This window comes from Scyliorhinus torazame, chromosome 8 (genome assembly GCF_047496885.1).
Source record: "Scyliorhinus torazame isolate Kashiwa2021f chromosome 8, sScyTor2.1, whole genome shotgun sequence".
NCBI lineage: Eukaryota > Metazoa > Chordata > Chondrichthyes > Carcharhiniformes > Scyliorhinidae > Scyliorhinus > Scyliorhinus torazame.
Genome location: NC_092714.1, coordinates 38,493,534 through 38,512,427, shown reverse-complemented (window position 1 = coordinate 38,512,427; position 18,894 = coordinate 38,493,534). Strand labels below are relative to the sequence as shown.

General features: G+C 48.7%; 1 protein-coding gene across 2 annotated transcripts in view; it reads left to right on the top strand.

The window, feature by feature from the left end:
- The window catches only part of LOC140427763 (uncharacterized), a 107,512-nt gene extending 88,822 nt beyond the window's left edge, over positions 1-18,690 (top strand). Inside the window, exons 10-12 of one of the 2 annotated variants that reach the window (XM_072513393.1) lie at positions 1,037-1,105; positions 10,902-11,017; positions 18,443-18,690. In XM_072513393.1, the coding sequence (XP_072369494.1) occupies positions 1,037-1,105; positions 10,902-11,017; positions 18,443-18,607 (350 nt within the window). In that variant the 3' untranslated portion in view covers positions 18,608-18,690. Of the gene's footprint in view, positions 1-1,036; positions 1,106-10,901; positions 11,018-18,442 lie in introns of those variants that run through there. The other variant, XR_011948631.1, reaches the window with a different exon arrangement.
- Positions 18,691-18,894: the final 204 nt, after the last annotated feature.

Sequence of the window (18,894 nt, the reverse complement as noted above, 5' to 3'; positions counted from 1 at the left end):
CCAGCATTTTCTCTTCTGGCTTCAGATTTCAGCATCCGCAGTAATTTGCTTTTATTGAGTAGAATTGCTTGCCAACAGCAGAAAAACTAAAGTGGTGGTCTCACAGAGACTGCTAATGTAGCAGTGTCTGTTTTTCATGTGGACTATTAAAGTCAAAGTTAGAAGCACGATAATTTTAAGTAGCTCATTTGGGTCAGATTTTGTAAATGAGGCTGTGATAGTCTCAAAATAGAATCGGTAACATTAACTCCCTGCTGCCATGAGCCATATGGCAGGGCTCCATTTTGAAAGGGGTTACGGCCAGACCGCCTGAGTAAAATGATCAAATTGCTCAAAATATTTCTGAAGTTGCTTTTAGGAACTGCTTGAATTACTATCACAGATTTTACAGATAACAATAATATTCATTACTGAGAAAGCCAGGAAATTCTGAGTAAAGTACAGTTGCCTATATGATCACATCAGTCACTCAAAACCGTCTTATATGCTCTTTGTTGAGCAGTAGGCTTCAAATTCCACTAATTACCTGCAACTCTGGTAATCCGGTTTTTACACCTGCACAATCCCTATCCGCTGATTTACTGGTGTAACATTGGGCCTCCTTCAATTTCCACCTGTTGTTTGTTCCTTCTCTACATCTCTGCACTCTGGTTTCCTATGTCACCTACTGAGATCCCAAATGCAAGCTCTCAGTGCCACATGCTGTCCATCTTATGTGACAAGAAAAGTGAAGCACTTTTTCCTGGGGAACAAACAAAAAAACAACTCCATTCTCTTTGAGGACATCTTGTACAAACATATTTTCTAATTCTTTCAGTGCCAACGCATCACCTTCTCAACTCTGGCTGATAATGCCACATTGATTTTCCGATATTAAAATGTTTTCCATCAATCAATCTGTGAAAAAGATTTTAAAATCTTCTTAATATTCCAATATTTGGTTATCTTTTAAATATTAGTGGTGTCTTGAAAGTTAGGTTTATGTCAGAAGTATGGTTCTTGCACAAATTAACGACTGATATTTGTGCCATTTTAGGTCTTGTAGCAGAAGGTGAAAAAACACAGAAGAAATCTGCAAATTTCCCCATTGTGAAGGATCTATCAGGTATAAATTAATATGTGCCATGTTATCCACTAACTATTGATATTTGCTAATTATGTATGATATGGGTAGAGGATTAATTAATGGTAAGGAAGCCAAGAACATAGAACATTACAGCGCAATACAGGCCCTTCGGCCCTCGATGTTGCGCCGACCTGTGAAACCACTCTAAAGCCCATCTACACTATTCCCTTATCGTCCATATGTCTATCCAATGACCATTTGAATGCCCTTAGTGTTGGCGAGTCCACTACTGTTGCAGGCAGGGCATTCCACGCCCTTACTACTCTGAGTAAAGAACCTACCTCTGACATCTGTCTTATATCTATCTCCCCTCAATTTAAAGCTATGTCCCCTTTTGCTAGATGTCACCATCCGAGGAAAAAGGCTCTCACTGTCCACCCTATCCAATCCTCTGATCATCTTGTATGCCTCAATTAAGTCACCTCTTAACCTTCTTCTCTCTAACGAAAACAGCATCAAGTCCCTCAGCCTTTCCTCATAAGATCTTCCTTCCATACCAGGCAACATTCTGGTAAATCTCCTCTGCACCCTTTCCAATGCTTCCACATCCTTCCTATAATGCGGCGACCAGAATTGCATGCAATACTCCAAATGCGGCCGCACCAGAGTTTTGTACAGCTGCAACATTACCTCATGGCTCCGAAACTCAATCCCTCTACCAATAAAAGCTAACATTAACAACCTTCTTAACAACCCTCTCAACCTGGGTGGCAACTTTCAGGGATCTATGTACATGGACACCGAGTTCTCTCTGCTCATCCACACCGCCAAGAATCTTATCATTAGCCCAGTACTCTGTCTTCCTGTTATTCCTCCCAAAATGAATCACTTCACGCTTTTCTGCATTAAACTCCATTTGCCATCTCTCAGCTCAGCGCTGCAGCTTATCTATGTCCCTCTGTAACTTGTAACATCCTACTGCACTGTCCACAACTCCACCGACTTTAGTGTCATCTGCAAATTTACTCACCCATCCTTCTACGCCCTCCTCCAGGTCATTTATAAAAATGACAAACAGCAGTGGCCCCAAAACAGATCCTTGTGGTACACCACTAGTAACTGGACTCCAGTCTGAACATTTCCCATCAACCACCACCCTTTGTCTTCTTCCAGCTAGCCAATTTCTGATACAAACTGCTAAATCACCCTGAATCCCATGCCTCCGTATTTTCTGCAATAGGATAGGGATAAACGGGCTTTTCCAAGTTGGCAGACTGTGGCTAGTGGAGTGCTGCAAGGATCAGAACGGCGGCACAGTGGTTAGCACTGCTGCATCACAGCACCAGGGACCCAGTTTCGATTCCGGCCTTGGGTGACTGTGTGGAATTTGCACCCCCCCCCCCCCCCAAAATCTGCATGTGTTTCCTCTGGGTGTTCCCGTTTCATCCCACAGTCCAAACATGTAGAAATTAGGTGAATTGGCCATGATCAAAGCATGGGGTTATGGGGATAGAGCGGGGGAGTAGGCCTAGGTAGAGTGCTCTTTCGGAGGGTCGGTGCAGACTCTATGGGCCAAATGGCCTCCTTCTGGACTGTATGGATTCTATGGATCAGTACTGGGACCTCAGCTATTTATAATCTAAATGATTTAGATGAAGAGGCAGAGAATAATGTATCTAAGTTTGATGATACAACGCTAGTTAGGAATGTAGGCTGTGAGGAGGACAGGGAGGCTGCAAAGAGATGGATTAAGTGAGTGAGACGAGAAGATGGCAGATAAAGTATAATGTGGAGAAGTGTGACATTACTCATTTTAGTTGTAAAAATAGGAAAGCAAAATATTCTTTAAGATGCATGAAACTTGTAAATGTTGGTATTCAGTGGGATTTGGGTGTACTGGTGTAATGAACACGTCAGCATGCAGGCACACCAGGTAATTAGGAATGGCACATTGTCCTTCATTGGAAGGAATACAGGAATATACAAATCTTGCTACAGCTGTAGAGGGCTTTGCTGTTAGTACGATGTGAGTTTTGGTCTCCATATTAAGGGAACAATATACTTTCATTGGAGGCAGTACCGCACAGGTTCACAACATCATTTCCCTCAAATTAAAGGGTTGTCCTTTGATGAGAGGCGAGTAAGTTGGGCCTATACTGTTTGGAGTTTAGAAGAATAGGAGGTGATCTCATTGAAACTTAAGATTGATGTGGAGATGCCGGCGTTGGACTGGGGTGAGCACAGTAAGAAGTCTTACAACATCAGGTTAAAGTCCAACAGGTTTATTTGGAATCACGGGCTTTCGGAGCACAGCTCCTTCATCAGGTGAGTGTGACTAAGATTAATTTAAGATTGTGCTGGGACTTGACATGGTAGACACAGAGATTATTTTCCCTGGCTGGGGAATCTAGACCAAGGGGGTACAGTCTTGGGATAAAGGGCCAATCTTTTAGGACTGAGATGAGAAGAAATTTCTTCACTCAAAGTTTTGTGAATCTTTTGAATTCTGTACTATTCATAGAATTTAGAATTTACAGTGCAGAAGGAGGCCATTCGGCCCATCAAGTCTGTACCGGCTCTTGGAAAGAGCACCCTACCCAAGGTCAACACCTCCATCCTATCCCCATAACCCAGTAACTATCCCCATAACCCAATAACCCCACCCAACACTAAGGGCAATTTTGGACACTAAGGGCAATTTAGTATGGCCAATCCACCTAACCACATCTTTGGACTGTGGGAGGAAACCGGAGCACCCGGAGGAAACCCACGCACACACGGGGAGGATGTGCAGACTCCGCACAGACAGTGGCCCAAGCCGGAATCGAACCTAGGACCCTGGAGCTGTGAAGCAATTGTGCTATCCACAATGCTACCGTGCTGCCCACTGTACCCCAGAAGGTTGTGAATACTCCATTGTTGAATACATTCAAGGCTGAAATAAGACAGATTTTTGGACTCTCAGGGAATCATGCGATTTGAGGAGTATGTGGGCAGCAGGAAGTTCATAGAATTTACAGTGCAACAGGAGGCCATTCGGCCCATTGAGTCTGCACCGGCCCTTGGAAAGAGCACCCCACTTAAGGCCCCACCTTCACCCTATCCCCGTAACCCCACCTAACCTTTTGGATGCTAAGGGCAATTTAGCATAGCCAATCCACCTAACCCACACATTTTTGGAGTTGAAGGCATGATTGTACGAAATAGTCACTTGGCAGTACAGAACTTGAGTATTGCTGAAAAAAGAAATGTTTTTTGTCAAAGCTTTTCATCTAGGACTTATCAGGAAAATTCACAATAATACCAAATGAAAAGGAAGCAACAATTTACATAGATACATAGAATTTACAGTGCAGAAGGAGGCCATTCAGCCCATCGAGTCTGCACCGGCTCTTGGAAAGAGCACCCCACCCAAGTCCACACCACTACCCTATCCCCACAACCCAGTAACCCCACCCAGCACTAAGGGCAATTTTGGACACTAAGGGCAATTTAGTATGGCCAATCCACCTAACCACATCTTTGGTCTGTGGGAGGAAACCGGAGCACCCGGAGGAAACCCACGCAGACACGGGGAGAACGTGCAAACTCCGCACAGACAGTGACCCAGCGGGGAATCGAACCTGGGACCCTGGAGCTGTGAAGCAATTGTGCTAACCACCATGCTACCGTGCTGCCCTATAAGACCTTGTATAAGAAGAGAGTGCTGACTGAACAAAGAACAAGAAAAGGTACAGCACAGGAACAGGCCCTTCGGCCCTCCAAGCCTGTGCTGATCATGATGCCCTAACTTGAAAAAATCTTCTGCCCTTACTCGGTCCGTTTCTTTGTATTTCCTCCCTATTCATGTATCTGTCCAGATACCTCTTAAATGTTACGAATGTGCCTGCTTCCACTACATCCTCTGGCAGCGCGTTCCAGGCACCCAACACTCTCTGCGTGAAAAACTCACCCCGCACATCTCCATTAAACTTTCCCCTCTCACCTTGAACCTGTGCCCGCTTGTAATTGACACTTCCACCCTGGGAAAAAGGCTCTGACTATCCACCCTGTCTATGCGTCTCATAATTTTATAGCACTCTATCAGGTCTCCCCTCTGCCTCCGTCAGGCCGAGGGCTGAGCAGGTGCTGTTCCATTACGGCAAACACTGTTTCTTCCATGGGGATTAAGATATGCAGGTGTGACTGTACCCCTTTTATTAGTTCCTGCACTTTTGGGTAGTTGCATTCATGAAATAGGAGTCAGCTGAGTAACACTCAAGTATAGCTAGTAAATTGTGTGGTTTAATCCAGTTTCCAGAGCATTGGAATTGGAGGCCTATAAACAGGGAAGCCACTTAGAGCTGCTTGCCTGCAATGGAAGTGCTAGTTGGCTGGATGAGAGTGCTTTGGAGTTGGGTGAAAAACAGGGAGTTAGGTGAAACTGGGAGAAGGTGAAAACGAAACATCGGGAGCAGAGCTGAGCGGGAGATTTTCGAACAGAGGCCCGGGAAGGTAAATGGTTTCACTGATTCACTGACTGAGTGTTCTCACTGGGCGGAATAAACTGAAAAGTGACACCACAGGAAGGCTGTGATTTGATTGGCTGATAAGGAATCTGTGCCAATTTAAAAAAACATTTAAAATTTTATATTTTGCATTTTACATTTATAGTAGAAATCTAGTGCTAGGAAGCATATAGTTAACTGTAACTTATTTTAATTTGATAAGCATCTATTTTTAAATTAACTTATTAGTTCTAGAAATGACAGTTAGAGGGGTGAAATGCTTCACATGAGAGATGTGGGAAGTGAAGCTTTCAGCATTCCGGACAACAACATCTACAGGCAGTGTGCCCAATTACAGCTCCTCACAGACCACATAGAAGTCATAGAATTTACAGTGCCGAAGCAGGCCATTCGGCCCACTGAGTCCGCACCGGCTCTTGGAAAGAGTACCCCACCCAAGCCCACACCTCCACCCCATCCCTGTAACCCCACCTCACCTTTTTTAGATACTAACGGCAATTTATCATGGCCAATCCACCTAACCTGCACATCTTTGGACTGTGGGAGGAAACCGGAGCACCCGGATGAAACCCACACAGACACGGGGAGAACGGTAGCACAAGTGGATAGCACTGTGGCTTCACAGCGCCAGGGTCCCAGGTTCGATTCCCCGCTGGGTCACTGTCTGTGCAGAGTCTGCACATTCTCCCTGTGTCTGCGTGGGTTTCATCCGGGTGCTCCGGTTTCCTCCCACAGTCCAAAGACTTGCAGATTAGGTGGATTGGCCGTGCTAAATTGCCCTTAGTGTCCAAAAAGGTTGGAGGGGTTATTGGGTTACGGGGATAGGGTGGAAGTGAGGGCTTAAGTGGGTCAGTGCAGACTCGATGGGCTGAATGGCCTCCCTCTGCACTGTATGTTCTATATTCCATGTAACGTGCAGACTCCGCACAGACAATGACCCAAGTCGGAATCGAACCTGGGACCCTGGAGCTGTGAACCAACTGTGCTAATCACTATGCTACCTTTCTACTAGCATGGATCGGTTGGAGCAGCAGTTGGATAGGAGCATGTAGATGGTGGAAGGCGCCATAGAGAGGAGTTTTAAAGACATGGTTACACCCAAAGTGCAGGAAGCTAGATGAGTGACTGCTGGAAGGGGCAGGCAGTCAATGCAGAAATCCCCTGTGGCTGTCTCCCTCTCTAACAGGTATACCCTTTTGGATACTGATGGGAAGGATGGCCTATCAGGGGAAAACAGCAACAGCTGCCAGAGCAGCGGCACCACGGCAGGCTTTTTTGTTAAGCAGGAAGGGACAAAGCACAGACGATTAACAATTATAGGGAACTCCATAGTCAGAGGCACAGATAGGCGCTTCTGTGGACGTGAAGAGACTCCAGGCTGGTATGTTGGCTCCCTGGTGCCAGGGTCCAGGATGTCTCTGCATGGGTAGGGGGAATTCTGAAGGAGGAGGGTGAACAGCCAGAGGTTGTGGTACATATTGGTACTAACGGCATAGGCAGGAAGAGTGACGAGGTTCTGCAGCAGGAGTTCAGGGAGTTAGGTAGAAAATCAAAAAACAGGACCTCTAGGATTGTAATTTCTGATTACTCCCTGTGCCACATGCCAGTGAGGCTAGAAATAGGAAGATAGTACAGCTCAACACGTGGCTAAACAGCTGGTGTAGGAGCGAGGGTTTCAGATATCAGGACAATTGGGATCTCTTCCGGGGCAGGTGGGACCTGTACAAGAAGGATGGGTTGCATCTAAACTGCAGTGGCATAAATATGGGCGGCACGGTAGCACAGTGGTTAGCACTGTTGCGTCACAGCACCCAGGTTCGATTCCCGGCTTGGGTCACTGTCTGCAGAGTCTGCACATTCTGCCCATGTCTGCATGGATTTCCTCTGGTGCTCCGGTTTCCTCCAACAAGTGGCAAAAGACGTGCTTGTTAGGTGAATTGGCCATTCTGAATTCTCCCTCCGTGTACCAGAACAGGTGCCGGAGTGTGGCGACTAGGGGATTTTCACGGTAACTTCATTTCAGTGTTAATGTAAGCCGACTTGCGACAATAATGAAGATTATGATCCTGGCCACGAGGTTTGCTAGTGTCACACGGGAGGGTTTAAACTAGTGTGGCAGGGGGGTGGGAACCGGAGCAATAGGTCAGAAGGTGACATAACTGAGGGGGAACTAGAGGATAGGGTCACTAAGACTCCGAGGAAGAGCTGGCAGGGAGATGTTGCAAAACACAGTGGCACTGGTGGTCTGAAGTGGATTTGTTTTAATGCAAGACGTATGACAGGTAAGGCAGATGTATGTAGATCCTGGAGTAGTACTTGAAACTATGATGTTGTTGCCATTATAGAGACTTGGTTGAGGGAGGAACAGGATTGGTAGCTAAAAGTTCCAAGATTTAGATGTTTCAGGCAAGATACAGGGGGATGTAAAAAGGTTGGGGGAGTTACGCTACTGGCCAAGGAGAATATCACAGCTGTACTGTGGGAGGACATCTCAGAGGGCTCTTGCAGCCAGGCAATATGGGTAGAGCTCAGGAATAGGAAGGGTGCAGTCACAATGTTGGAGGTTTACTACAGGCCTCCCGACAGCCAACGGGAGATGGAGGAGCAGAATTTGGAAAGGTGTGAAAGCAACAGGATTGTTGTGATGGGTGATTTTAACTTCCCCTATATTGACTGGGACTGACTTAGTGCTCGGGGCAGAGTTTGTAAGGAGCATCCAAGAGGGCTTCTTGAAACACTATCTAGATAGTCCAACTAGGGAAGGGGCCGTACTGGATCTGGTATTGGGGAATGAGTCCGGCCAGGTGGTCGAAGTTTCAGTAGGGGAGCATTTCAGGAACAGTGACCATAATTCAGTACGTTTTAAGGTACTGTTGGATAAAGATGAGAGTAATTCTCAGGTGAAGGTGCTAAATTGGGAGATGGCTAATTATAACAATATTCAACAGGAACTGAAGAATCTAGATTGGGGGTGGATGTGGGAGGCTTTCAAATGTCAGTTGATAGGAATTCAGGACTGGCATGTTCCTGTGAGGAAGAAGGATAAGTATGGCAAGTTTTGGGAACCTTGGATAATGAGGGATATTGTGAGCCTAGTCCAAAAGAGTCTAGTAGGCTGGGAACAGACAAAGCGCGTGAGGAATGTAAGGAAAGTAGGAAGGAACTTAAGCAAGGAGTCAGGAGGGCTAAAAAGGGTCACAAAAAGTAATTGGCAAACAGGATTAAGGAAAATCCCAAGGCTTTTTACACGTATATAAAGAGCAAGAGGGTAGCCAGGGAAAGGGATGGCCCACTCAAGGACAAGGAAGGGAATCTATGCATGTAACCAGAAGAAATGGGCGAGGTACTGAATGAGTACTTTGCATCAGTATTCACCAAAGAGAAGGATTTGGTGGATGATGAGTCTGGGGAAGGGTGTGTAGATAGTCTGGGTGATATGGAGGTAAAAAAGGAGGAAATGTTGGGCGTCGTGAAAAACATTAAGGTAGATAAATCCCCAGGGCCTGATGGGATCTACCCCAGAATACTGAGGGAGGAAATTGCTGGGGCCTTGACAGAAATCTTTGTATCCTCACTGTTTACAGGTGAGGTCCCAGAGTACTGGAGAATAGCTAATGTTGTTCCTGTGTTTAAGAAGGGTAGCGAAGATAATATAGGACATTACAGGCTGGTGAGCCTTGGGTCAGTGGCAGGGAAATTTTTGGAGAGGATTCTTTGAGACAGGATTTACTCACATTTGGAAGCAAATGGACGTATTAGCGAGAGGCAGCATGGTTTTGTGAAGGGAAGGTTGTGTCTCACTAAATTGATCGAGTTTTTCAAGGAACTGAAAAAGATGATTGATGAAGGTAGGACAGTGGATGTTGTCTACATGGACTTCAGTAAGGCCTTTGACAAGGTCCCTTATGGCAGACTAGTATAGAAGGTCAAATCACGTGGGCTCAGGTGAGCCGGCAAGATAGGTACAGAACTGGCTCAGTCAGAGAAGACAGAGGGTAGCAGTGGAAGGATGCTTTTCTGAATGGAAGGCTTTGATTACTGGTGTTCCGCAGGGATCATTGCTGGGACCTTTGCAGTTTGTAGTATATATAAATGGTTTGGAGGGCGGCACGTGGTGCAGTGGTTAGGGCTGGGACTACGGTGCTGAGGACCCGGGTTCAAATCCCGGCCCTGCGTCACTGTCCGTGTGAGTTTGCACATTCTCCCCGTATCTGCGTGGGTTTCACCCGCACAACCCAAAGATGTGCTGGTTAGGTGGATTGGCCACGATAAATTGCCCCTTAATTGGAAAAAAAATAATCGAGTACTCTAAAAATTTTTTTTTTTTTTTTTAAAGTCTAACTGGTCTGATTAGTATGTTTGCGGACAACACAAAGATTGGTGGAATTGCGGATAGTGATGAGGACTGTCAGAGGATACAGCAGGAGAAAGATTGGTTGGAAACCTGGGCAGAGAGTTGGCAGATGGAGTTTAATCCAGCCAAATGTGAGGTAATGCATTTTGGAAGTTTGGAAGGTCTTAATACAGGTGGGAACTATACAGTAAATGGCAGAACCCTTAAGAGTATTGACTGGCAGAGGGATGTGGATATACAGGTGCACAGGTCACTGAACGTGGCAATGCAGGTGAAGAAGGTAGTCAAGAAGGCATGCGGCATGCTTGCCTTCATTGGCCGGGGCATTGAGTATAAAAATTTGCAAGTCATGCTACAGTTGTATAGAACCTTAGTTAGGCTGCACTTGGAATATAGTGTTCAATTCTGATCGCCACACTACCAGATGTGGAGGCTTTGGAGAGGATACAGAAGAGTTTTGCCAGGATGTTGCCTGGTCTGGCGGGCATTAGCTATGAGGAGAGGTTGGATACACCCGGTTTGTTCTCATGTGGAACGACGGAGGTTGTGGGGCGACCTGATAGAAGTCTACAAATTTATGAGCGGCATGGACAGACTGGAAAGTCAGGAGCTTTTTCCCAGGGTGGATGAGTCAATTACTAGGGGACATAGATTGAAATGCGTAGGGCAAAATTTAGAGGAGATGTGCGAGGGAAGTTTTTTTACTGAGGGTAGTGGGTGCCTGTAACTCGCTGCCGGAGGAGGTATGATAGTGATGTATGAGGGGCGTCTTGACAAATACATGAATAGGATGGGAATAGAGGGATATGGGCTCCAGAAGTGTAAAAGGTTTTTAGGTTAGATGTGCAGCATGGTTGGCGCAGGATTGGAGGACCGAAAGGCGTGACCCTATGCTGTACTTTTCTTTGTTGTTACATTTGATTGGTCTACTTTAAGATGATTAAATGCTTTTTTTCCCTGTTTATGTCCTAAGGAAAGCATCCTGTTTCTGCATTGATGGAAATTTGTAACAAGAGGAAATGGCCACCACCTGATTTTTTGATGGTTCGTGACAGTGGTCCTGATCATCGCAAACATTTTCTGTTTAAGGTGAGAAAATAGGATGTTAAAATTCTCCTTTAAGTTTTAAGCTAGTTTCTCCATTTTCGTGGGGGACTGCAAAAATACTTAACCGAACAATACCATGAAAAGCAAATAGATGTTTTACATATGTTCACACACAATTAGGATATGTCCAGGTTACTAATATGGAGATCTTGGAATTAGTATGAGCCTTAACTTTCCTGGTTCCTCAGCGTCAGATTTGGGAGGCTATCCCAAAGATATGCTGCGGAATCCCTCTCGGAAGTTCCCAGGTAAGGGAAACTGACCTGGCAATTGTCCGGAAGCATTTCGCTGCCCGAGTCTCTCCTTTCCTGAGTCACGAAGATGAGGCAAGACTGGCACTTTACAATTTAAGCTTGGGTATGTCGGTACAGAGTGGCAATCACTGCTGACTGCCATTCTGAGGATGTTACGAGTCCTGAGCGAGATTCTCCACTCCCACGCCGGTTGGGAGAATCGCCTGGGCCGCCAAAATTTTCCAGGACGCCGGTCTGACGCCCTCCCATGATTCTCCCAAGCGGCGGGAACGGCCCCATCGAGTTCTGCGGGCCGCAGGCTGGAGAATCGCCGGAGACACCCAAAATGGCGATTCTCCGGCACCCCTGCTATTCTCAGGCCCGGATGGGCCGAGCAGCCAGCCCAAAACGGCGGCTTCCCCCCGGCGCTGTCCACACCTGGTCGCTGCCATCGGGAACAGCGCGGGAACGCTGGGGGGGGCGGCCTGCGGGACCGGGGGGGGATCCTGCACCGGGGGGTACCTCAAATGTGGCATGGCCCGCGATCGGTGCCCACCGATCGTCGGGCCGTCCTCTCTGAAGGAGGACCTCCTTCCTTCTGCGGCCCCGTAAGATCCGTCCGCCATCTTCTTTTTTAAAAATATATATTTTATTAAAGTTTTCAAACACAATTTTTCCACCTTACGAATCAATCAAAAAAGATAACACAATAACCAATAGATAACATTATTTAAATAAAATAGTGAACTAACAAAGTAACAAAAAACAGTGCTCCCCCCCCCCCCCCTCCACCCCAACTAGAACAAAACAGGTCCCCCCCCCCCTCTGGGCTGCTGACGATCTATTTTCCCTTAACATTCCATGAGATAGTCAAGGAGCGGTTGCCACTGCCTGGAGAACCCCTGCACCGATCCTCTCAACGCAAACTTCATCCGTTCCAGTTTTATGAACCCTGCCATATCGTTTGTCCAGGCCTCCACGCCGGGGGGCTTCGCTTCCTTCCACATGAGTAAGATCCTTCGCCGGGCTACCAGGGACGCAAAGGCCAGAATATCGGCCTCTTTCGCCTCCTGCACTCCCGGCTCATCCGCTACCCCAAATATCGCTAACCCCCAGCCTGGCTTGACCAGGACCTTCACCACCTTTGAGATCACCTTTGCCACTCCCCTCCAGTACTCATCCAGTGCCGGACACGACCAAAACATGTGTATGTGGTTCGCCGGGCTTCCCAAGCACCTCCCGCACCTGTCCTCTATCCCGAAGTACCTGCTCAGCCTCGCTCCCGTCATGTGTGCTCTGTGTAAAACCTTGAATTGTATCAGGCTATGCCTGGCACACGAGGAAGAGGAATTTACCCTACTTAGCGCATCAGCCCACAAACCCTCCTCAATCTCCTCCCCTAGCTCTTCCCATTTTCCCTTCAGCTCCTCTACCAGCGCCTCCCCCTTGTCTCTCATCTCCTGATATATTTCGGACACTTTGCCCTCCCCGACCCATACCCCCAAAATCACTCTATCCTGGATCCACTGTGTCGGGAGCAGCGGAAATTCCCTCACCTGTTGCCATGTAAACGCCCTCACTTGCATGTATCTGAAGATATTTCCCGGGGGCAACTCATACTTTTCCTCCAGCGCTCCCAGGCTCTCAAACGTCCCGTCAATAAACAAATCTCGCAATCTCCTAATTCCTGCCCGATGCCAGCTCTGGAACCCTCCGTCCATCCTTCCTGGGACAAACCTATGGTTGTTCCTGATCGGGGACCACACCGAGGCACCTGTCACACCCCTATGTCGCCTCCATTGCCCCCAGATCCTTAAGGTTGCCGCCACCACTGGGTTCGTGGTATACCTTTTCGGGGAGAGCGGTAGCGGCGCCGTCACCAGCGCCTTTAGGCTCGTTCCTTTATAGGACACCATCTCCAGCCTCTTCCACGCCGCCCCCTCTCCCTCCCTCATCCACTTGCGAACCATCGCCACATTGGCGGCCCAGTAATAATTGTCCATTCGGCAACGCCAGTCCCCCTCTGTCCCTGCTAAGCTGCAGGAACCCCCTCCTTACCCCCGGGGTCTTCCCTGCCCACACGAAACTCATCACACTCCTATCTATTTTCTTAAAAAAGGCCTTAGTGATCAAAATAGGGAGACATTGAAACACAAAAGGAAACTTGGGAGGACCATCATCTTGACCGCCTGCACTCTGCCCGCCAGTGAGAGCGGCAGCATATCCCACCTCTTGAAATCCTCCTCCATCTGCTCCACCAGCCGCGTCAGATTGAGTTTGTGTAAAGTTCCCCAGCTCCTGACTACCTGAATCCCCAAGTATTGGAAGCTCCTTTCCACTCTCCTTAGCGGCAGGCCATCTATCCCTCTTCCCTGATCCCCGGGGTGTATTACAAAAAGCTCACTCTTCCCCATATTCAGCCTATATCCCGAAAAATCTCCAAACTCCCTCAATATCTGCATAACCTCTGTCATCCCCTCCACAGGATCCGCCACATACAGCAGTAGGTCATCTGCGTAGAGTGATACTCGGTGTTCCTCTCCCCCTCTAACCACCCCCCTCCATTTCCTAGAGTCTCTCAACGCTATGGCCAGTGGTTCAATTGCCAGCGCGAACAGTAATGGGGACAGGGGGCACCCCTGCCTTGTTCCCCTATGTAACCGGAAATACTCCGATCTCTGCCGATTTGTGACTACACTTGCCACTGGGGCCCCATAGAGGAGTTTAACCCAACTGACAAACTCCTCCCCGAACCCAAACACCCTCAGCACCTCCCATAAATAGTCCCACTCTACCCTATCGAATGCCTTCTCTGCATCCATCGCTGCCACTATCTCTGCCTCCCCCTCCACTGGGGGCATCATTATCACCCCCAACAGCCGTCGCACGTTGACATTCAGTTGTCTCCCCTTTACAAACCCTGTCTGGTCTTCATGCACCACCCCCGGGTCACAATCCTCAATCCTCGTCGCTAGCACTTTTGCCAGCAGGTTGGCGTCTACATTTAGGAGTGAGATAGGCCTATATGACCCGCATTGCAGCGGATCTTTATCTCGCTTCAGGATTAATGATATCGTCGCCTCCGACATTGTCGGGGGTAGAGTCCCCCCTTCTCTGGCCTCATTAAAGGTTCTCGCCAGCAGCGGGGCCAACAAGTCCATGTACTTCCTATAAAATTCCACCGGGAACCCATCTGGTCCCGGGGCCTTCCCTGCCTGCATGTTCCCCAGCCCTTTAGTCACCTCGTCCACCCCAATTGGCGCCCCCAGGCCTGCCACCTCCTGCTCCTCCACCCTCGGGAACCTTAGTTGGTCCAAAAACTGTTGCATCCCCTCTTTCCCCTCTGGGGGTTGGGACCTATATAGCCTCTCATAAAAGGTCTTAAACACCTCATTTACCTTCCCTGCTCTCAGCTCCGTAGTTCCCGTTTCATCTCTAACTCCCCCTATTTCCCTCGCCGCTATCCTCTTACGAAGTTGGTGGGCCAGCAGCCGACTCGCCTTTTCCCCATATTCGTATCTCATCCCCTGTGTCTTCCTGCACTGTGCCTCTGCCTTCCCTGTGGTCAGCAGGTCAAACTCCGTCTGGAGTCTTCGCCTCTCCCTATATAGTCCTTCGTCCGGGGCCTCCGCATATCTTTTGTCCACACTCAAAATCTCCCACACTAATCTCTCCCTTTCTTTGCCCTCTTTTTTTCTCCTTGTAAGCCCTAATGGAGATCAACTCTCCCCTAACCACCGCTTTCAGCGCTTCCCATACTACCCCCACCTGGACCTCACCATCATCATTGGCCTCCAGGTACCTTTCAATATATCCCCGCACCCTTCCACAGACTCCCTCATCCGCCAATAGTCCCACATCCAGTCGCCAGAGTGGGTGCTGTTCCCTCTCCTCTCCTAGTTCCAATCCACCCAGTGCGGGGCATGATCTGAAACGGCTATGGCCGAGTACTCCGTTCCTGCCACCCTCGAAATCAGTGCCCTACTCAAAACAAAGAAATCTATCCGGGAGTATACCTTATGGACATGGGAGAAAAAGGAAAACTCTTTGGCCAACGGCCTAGCAAATCTCCACGGATCCACTCCCCCCATTTGCTCCATAAACCCCGAGCACCTTGGCCGCTGCCGGCCTTCTTCCGGTCCTGGATCTAGACCGATCTAACCCTGAATCCAGCACAGTATTGAAGTTTCCCCCCCCCCCCCCCCCCCATTACCAGGCTTCCCACCTCCAGGTCCGGGATACGTCCCAGCATCCGCTTCATAAATCCCGCATCATCCCAGTTCGGGGCATATACATTTACCAGCACGACCTCCATTCCCTGCAATCTACCACTCACCATCACATATCTACCACCGATGTCCACTACTATATTCCAAGCCTCGAACGACACCCGTTTCCCCACCAATATAGCCACCCCTCTATTTTTCGCGTCCAGCCCTGAGTGGAACACCTGTCCCACCCATCCTTTCCTTAACTTAACCTGATCCGCCACCTTCAGATGTGTCTCCTGAAGCATGACCACGTCTGCCTTCAGTCCTTTAAGTGCGCGAACACTCGGGCCCTCTTAATCGGCCCATTTAGGCCTCTCACATTCCACGTGATCAGCCGGATTGGGGGGCTGTCTCTTTCTCCCCTCCTCCCCCCCTACACCCCCCCCTCCTCCCCTCCCCCGGCCCCCCCACCGACTAGCCATCACCTACTCTAGGCCTGTCCCACGTTCAGGTCCCGCGCACCCACCAGTCCCCCAGGCGGCGCACTCCCGTCCCGACCACCTCTTCCCTTGCCATCTCCCTCTCGATCCCAGCAGCAGCAACCCAGTTATCCCACCCCCCCCCCGCTAGATCCCCATCTAGCATGGTTACTCCCCCCATGATGCTTCCGAAAGTCAGCTGACTCCAAATGACCCCGGCTTCCCCCCGCTCTCTCCTTGACCCCGCTCTCTCCTTGACCCCCCCCGTGTGTGGAGCTTTCATCCTCCTTGCGCCTATCTTCCCGCCATCATCTCCCTAGTGCGGGAAAAAACCCGCGCTTTCCTAGATCAGCCCCGCCCCCTATGGCGCAGCTCCCCCTACAGCCCCGTTCCCATTCCCCATCCCCCACCTATGTCCCTTTTTCCACCGGCACCCACATTTCTCAGTGTCCCCCCCGTCAAAGAAAACAGGGATTCTTCTCTTCCCTTTCCCCTCCCCATCTATCGTCCCGATACGGTGAACCTCCCATTCCCCAATTTACATTTCTGTACATCAACATCGTCATCTCCCCGACAGCATCAGTCCCTCAGTTCTGGTCCAATTTCTCTTTTTGGATGAAGGTCCATGCCTCTTCCGACGTTTCAAAATAGTAGTGTCTATCTTGGTACGTGACCCATCGCGCCGGCTGCAGCATCCCAAACTTTACTTTATTCTTGTGAAGCGCCGCCTTGGCCCGATTAAAGCTCGCTCTCCTTCTCGCCACCTCCGCACTCCAGTCCTGATACACTCGTATCACCGCATTCTCCCACCTGCTACTCCGTACTTTCTTGGCCCAGCTCAAAACAGTCTATCTGTCAGTGAAGCGGTGAAATCTCACCACAATCGCCCTTGGTGGTTCTCCAGCCTTGGGTCTCCTCGCAAGGACCCGGTGAGCCCCTTCCACCTCCAGGGGGTCCGAGGGGACCTCAGCTCCCATTAGCGAATGGAGCATCGTGCTCGCATAAGCCCCAACGCCAGCTCCCTCCACTCCCTCGGGGAGACCCAGAATCCGGAGGTTCTTTCTCCTCGATTTGTTCTCCAGGACTTCGAGTCTTTCGATACACCTCTTATGTAGCGCCTCGTGCGTCTCCATTTTTACCGCTAGGCCCAGAATCTCATCCTCGTTCTCAGCTGCCTTCTGCTTCACCGCACGGAGCTCTATCGCCTGGGCCTTTTGCGTTTCTTTTAGCCCATCGATTGCCAACAACATCTGTGCCAGCACCTCTTCTTTAATTCCTCCACACACCGTCTAAGGAATTCCTGCTGATCCGGCCCCCATGTCGTCTGGTCTCCATCCGTCACCATCTTGCTTCTTCCTTCTCTTCTCTGCCGCTGCTCCAGAGGATCCTTCGCAATCTGGCCACTACCACCGATCTTTTCCATACACACTAGGGGGGACTCCTTACTTTGTCACCCCACACTGGATTTGGTCCGAAAAAATTTCCGTTGGGGCTCCCAAAAGTCCGTTGGAGCGGGAGCTGCCGAAACGTGCGGCTTAGCAGTGCATCGCCGCAACTGGAAGTCCCGTTCGCCATCTTCTTGCGGGGCGGACTCAGAGAGGACGGCAACCACGCATGCGCGGGTGACGCCAGTTATGCGGCGCCAGTCGCGTCATCTATGCGGCGCTGCCTTTACGTGGCGACAAGGCCTGGCGCGTGTAGATGACACGGCCCCGATCCTAGCCCATTGTCAGGGCCTGAATCGGTCGGGATCGGGGCTGTTTCGCGCCGTTGTGAACCTCGACGGCGTTCACGACGGCGTGGGCACTTCGGCGCGGGAGTGGAGAATCCCGCCCCCTATGTCTTTAAGCCATTTTGACTTTAAGCTCCAGAACTCTTCCACCTTGAAACATGGTGAGTGCGGCCACTTAGAAACTAAGCTAAATCAGAATATATATCAGAATATAAAGTACAATACTTGATATATGTTCAGGGTAATCTGAATAAAATTGAATACATTGACTAACGAAGGGAGTCACTGAACTGTAAGTAAAGCTTTGAATTATTTCTGGCAGGATAGCTGAACGCAATTTATAAAGGGAACAGGGGAAATGAGATTCAGAATTGCCTTCTTAAAAATATTTGTAGCCATTATGTCATATCACTAGAAACTTGATGTTCTCCTGCTGTACTCAGAGACATCCCCCTCTGGTCTGTGGTATGGCGTATCGATAGTGACCCTCACTCACCGAATATACACGTTGCATTATTCGGGGCTCACAGTGAGGCAACATTGGCCTAGTTTTATTTGACCCAAGTGTAGTCAACTTTGTAAGCATTTTACAGAACGTAACAAACTTAGTTATTGATACTGTCAAACAGCTGCAACTTCAATTTTAATCAAACATCTATGAAAAATAAAATGAACTGTGATAAGTTTGCAACTGGTCTCTGCAGTGATAAGACTGATTTGTCACATTTACAGTCTACACGTTTCTGTGATAGGTGATGATCAATGGCACAGAGTACAAACCCAGCCTCCCTAGTCCTAACAAGAAGCATGCCAAGGCTTCAGCTGCCACTATTGCCCTGCAGACCATGGGACTTGTTCCAAAGGACGGTGCTATTTCAGCCGGAAGTTTCAAGAGTGCTTCAGATGATGCTATGTAAATTATTTTCAGTACCTGCCATTAAATTGTTTATAGCTTGTTTAGTGATTCTGTAAATAAAGATGTTTTAAATTTGTTGTGGAACTTGATATTAAGTAGGTTCTTTTCATGAATTGTGAAGCGATATCTAGCACTAATCCCTAGATATTATGCAGAACTTCAGCAATGAGCGTGATCATAACAAAATGCATTAGTAAATACACATTTTCAAAAGGCAACCTATGGTTCTTTCAGTAATAAAACCACTTGCTGTAATTTGGATGGCAGTGTTTAAAATTCACTCTGCTT